General features: G+C 43.5%; 1 protein-coding gene across 1 annotated transcript; it reads right to left on the minus strand.

The window, feature by feature from the left end:
- Positions 1-640: 640 nt before the first annotated feature.
- Positions 641-1,576, minus strand: LOC118576149 (olfactory receptor 6C4-like). Its single transcript, XM_036176514.1, has one exon. It carries the CDS (start codon positions 1,574-1,576, stop codon positions 641-643), a length of 936 nt encoding a protein of 311 aa, XP_036032407.1.
- Between the last annotated feature and the right edge of the window lie 721 nt (positions 1,577-2,297).

Below are 2,297 nucleotides of genomic sequence, written 5' to 3' on the forward strand. Positions count from 1 at the left end.
CAATCTTTTTTAAATATTTAAGTTTTTTGTTTTTGTTTTTTTGGAGAGAGGGTTTCTCCATGTAGTTTTGGTGCCTGTCCAGGATTTCTCTCTGTAGACCGGCCTGACCTTGAACTCACAGAGATCCTACTGGCTCTGTCTCCCACGAGCTGCGATTAAAGGCGTGCACCATCACCGCCAGGCTCAGAGAGGCAATCCAAAGAATTGTCAGAGTAAGAAACTCTAAATGGAATTGTTTAAAGCCCAAAGAAAAGTGATCTAGAAAAGAATTTTCTGAAAGCATAGTAATCTCTTCTGAGAAAGAGGCAGCAATTTCTGACACAGCATATTTGCATTTTTGATGACTATCAATTGAGGAGTTAAAAAGAGATGATGATGAGATTAATACAGGTGTAGTCATTAGGCTGATCCTCCAATTTAGGACAAGCAATAGACTTTTAACTAGTTGTATTCCGTGTATAGTCTACCAAGATAATTTTTCTGCCTCTTTCATTCTTTAAAGCTACATAGTAGACATTCTTGAACTAGCTTGAAGCAGACTATGGACACCAGCTCACTCAAAGATTCCCTGAAAAATCACTTCAACAAAGAGGAGGCATAGCCTGAATGTCACCCAACACTTCCATTTATCGTGAGGCCACTAAAATGAATAAAGATGCACTATTTGTCTGATCACATCATTGAAAGCTTGTTTTACTTGCTTATTCCTTAGAGTGTAAATGAGCAGGTTCAGTAAAGAGGCAACTGAGGCACTGGGCACAGCCACACCCTTATTGACGGCAACTCCTTCCGTTGCTGAAGGCTTTATGTACATGAAGATGCAGCTTCCGTAAGAGAGGGAGATGACAACCATGTGGGAGGAACATGTGGAAAAGGCCTTCTTCCTCTGCTGTGCAGAAGGGATCTTCAGAATGGTCCTGATGATGCAAGTGTAGGAGAGAATCACCAGCACCAGGGTCACTATCAAGGTCACGGCTGCTAAGAGAAAGTCAAAGAGCTCCAGCAGCCTTGTGTCTGAACAAGCTATTTCTATGAGGGGCCCATAGTCACAGCAATAATGATTGAGCACATTGGATGCACAGAAGTCCAGCTGACTGGTCATGATGATTGGGAGTAAGATGATTAGGAAGCCACTGAGCCAAGAGCAGAGGACCAGCAGGGTGCAGACCCTGTTGCTCATGATGGTGGTGTAGTGCAGGGGTTTGCAGATGGCCACATAGCGGTCATAGGACATGGCAGTCAGAAGGCAGAATTCAGTGGCTCCAAAGAAGATGGCAAAGAAGTACTGAGTGAAGCAGCCAGCAAAGCTGATGGTCTTAATTCCTGTAGAGATGCTGAAGAGCACTGGAAGAGTAAAAGTGGAAGTGAAGGAGATTTCTAGGAAGGAGAAGTTCCTGAGGAAGAAGTACATGGGTGTGTGGAGGTGGGAATCCAGCAGTGTGAGGATGATGATGGTGAGATTTCCCATAATACTGAGAATGTATGTGAGCAGGAGAAATAGGAAAACACAGATTTGAAGCTCTGGTGCATCTGTGAGTCCCAGCAGGATGAATTCAGTGAAAGTCTGATTTTTCATCACCCACTTTGATACCCTGTGAAGCTGAGAAAGAGAGAGATGGGTGATGAAGATGAACAGAGGTTAGCAGGATGGAGAGGAAGTCTCAGAGTTTTCCTGAAAGTTGATTTTGGGAAATCCATCTGGATCCAAACACCATGGTCTGCTGGTTTGAAACTTGCCCTTCACAAAATCTCTCCTAAAATGTGCATCTTATGGTTTGGTTGAGAGCAGTGCCATGGGCACCTGGACTTTCCTGGGTGCATCTTCTTCAATTTTCCTTTTTATTCGTTATTCTTACTTCAAATCTCAGAGGATGTAGCAGCACCTCCCATCCTTTCCCAGCCTTAGTGTCTTTATGATCCACTCTATCGTTGCCATCTCCAACACATTCGCCACCTGCTTTACTCTGTACATTGTATCTGCTTAATCTCTGCTCTCAATCCACAGCACAGAGCAGGTTGTGGCCCCTCTGTTTCTCCATCTCCCTGTCTCTCTCTCTCATCACCCCCTTCTTTATGTGTTTTAGGTTTTGTGTCTAGGACAGAGCTAAAAAATAAGCAAAACCCTTCAAATACTGAATTCTGTATGAATCTCTTCCTTCCTTCCTCCCTCCCTCCTCTCTCCCTCCCTTCCTCCTCTCTCTCCTCACAGTCTTTCTCTCTTTCCTTTTTTTTTTTTTGTTTTACTGTAATGGGATTGTTATTGCAGATTTTCAATATTTTTAGGAAGGGTTTCCTGA

This window comes from Onychomys torridus, unplaced genomic scaffold (assembly GCF_903995425.1).
Source record: "Onychomys torridus unplaced genomic scaffold, mOncTor1.1, whole genome shotgun sequence".
NCBI lineage: Eukaryota > Metazoa > Chordata > Mammalia > Rodentia > Cricetidae > Onychomys > Onychomys torridus.

Excerpts from the sequence above, each read along its gene's own strand:
- LOC118576149 (XM_036176514.1), bottom strand. The coding sequence starts at position 1,576 with ATGAAAAATCAGACTTTCACTGAATTCATCCTGCTGGGACTCACAGAT.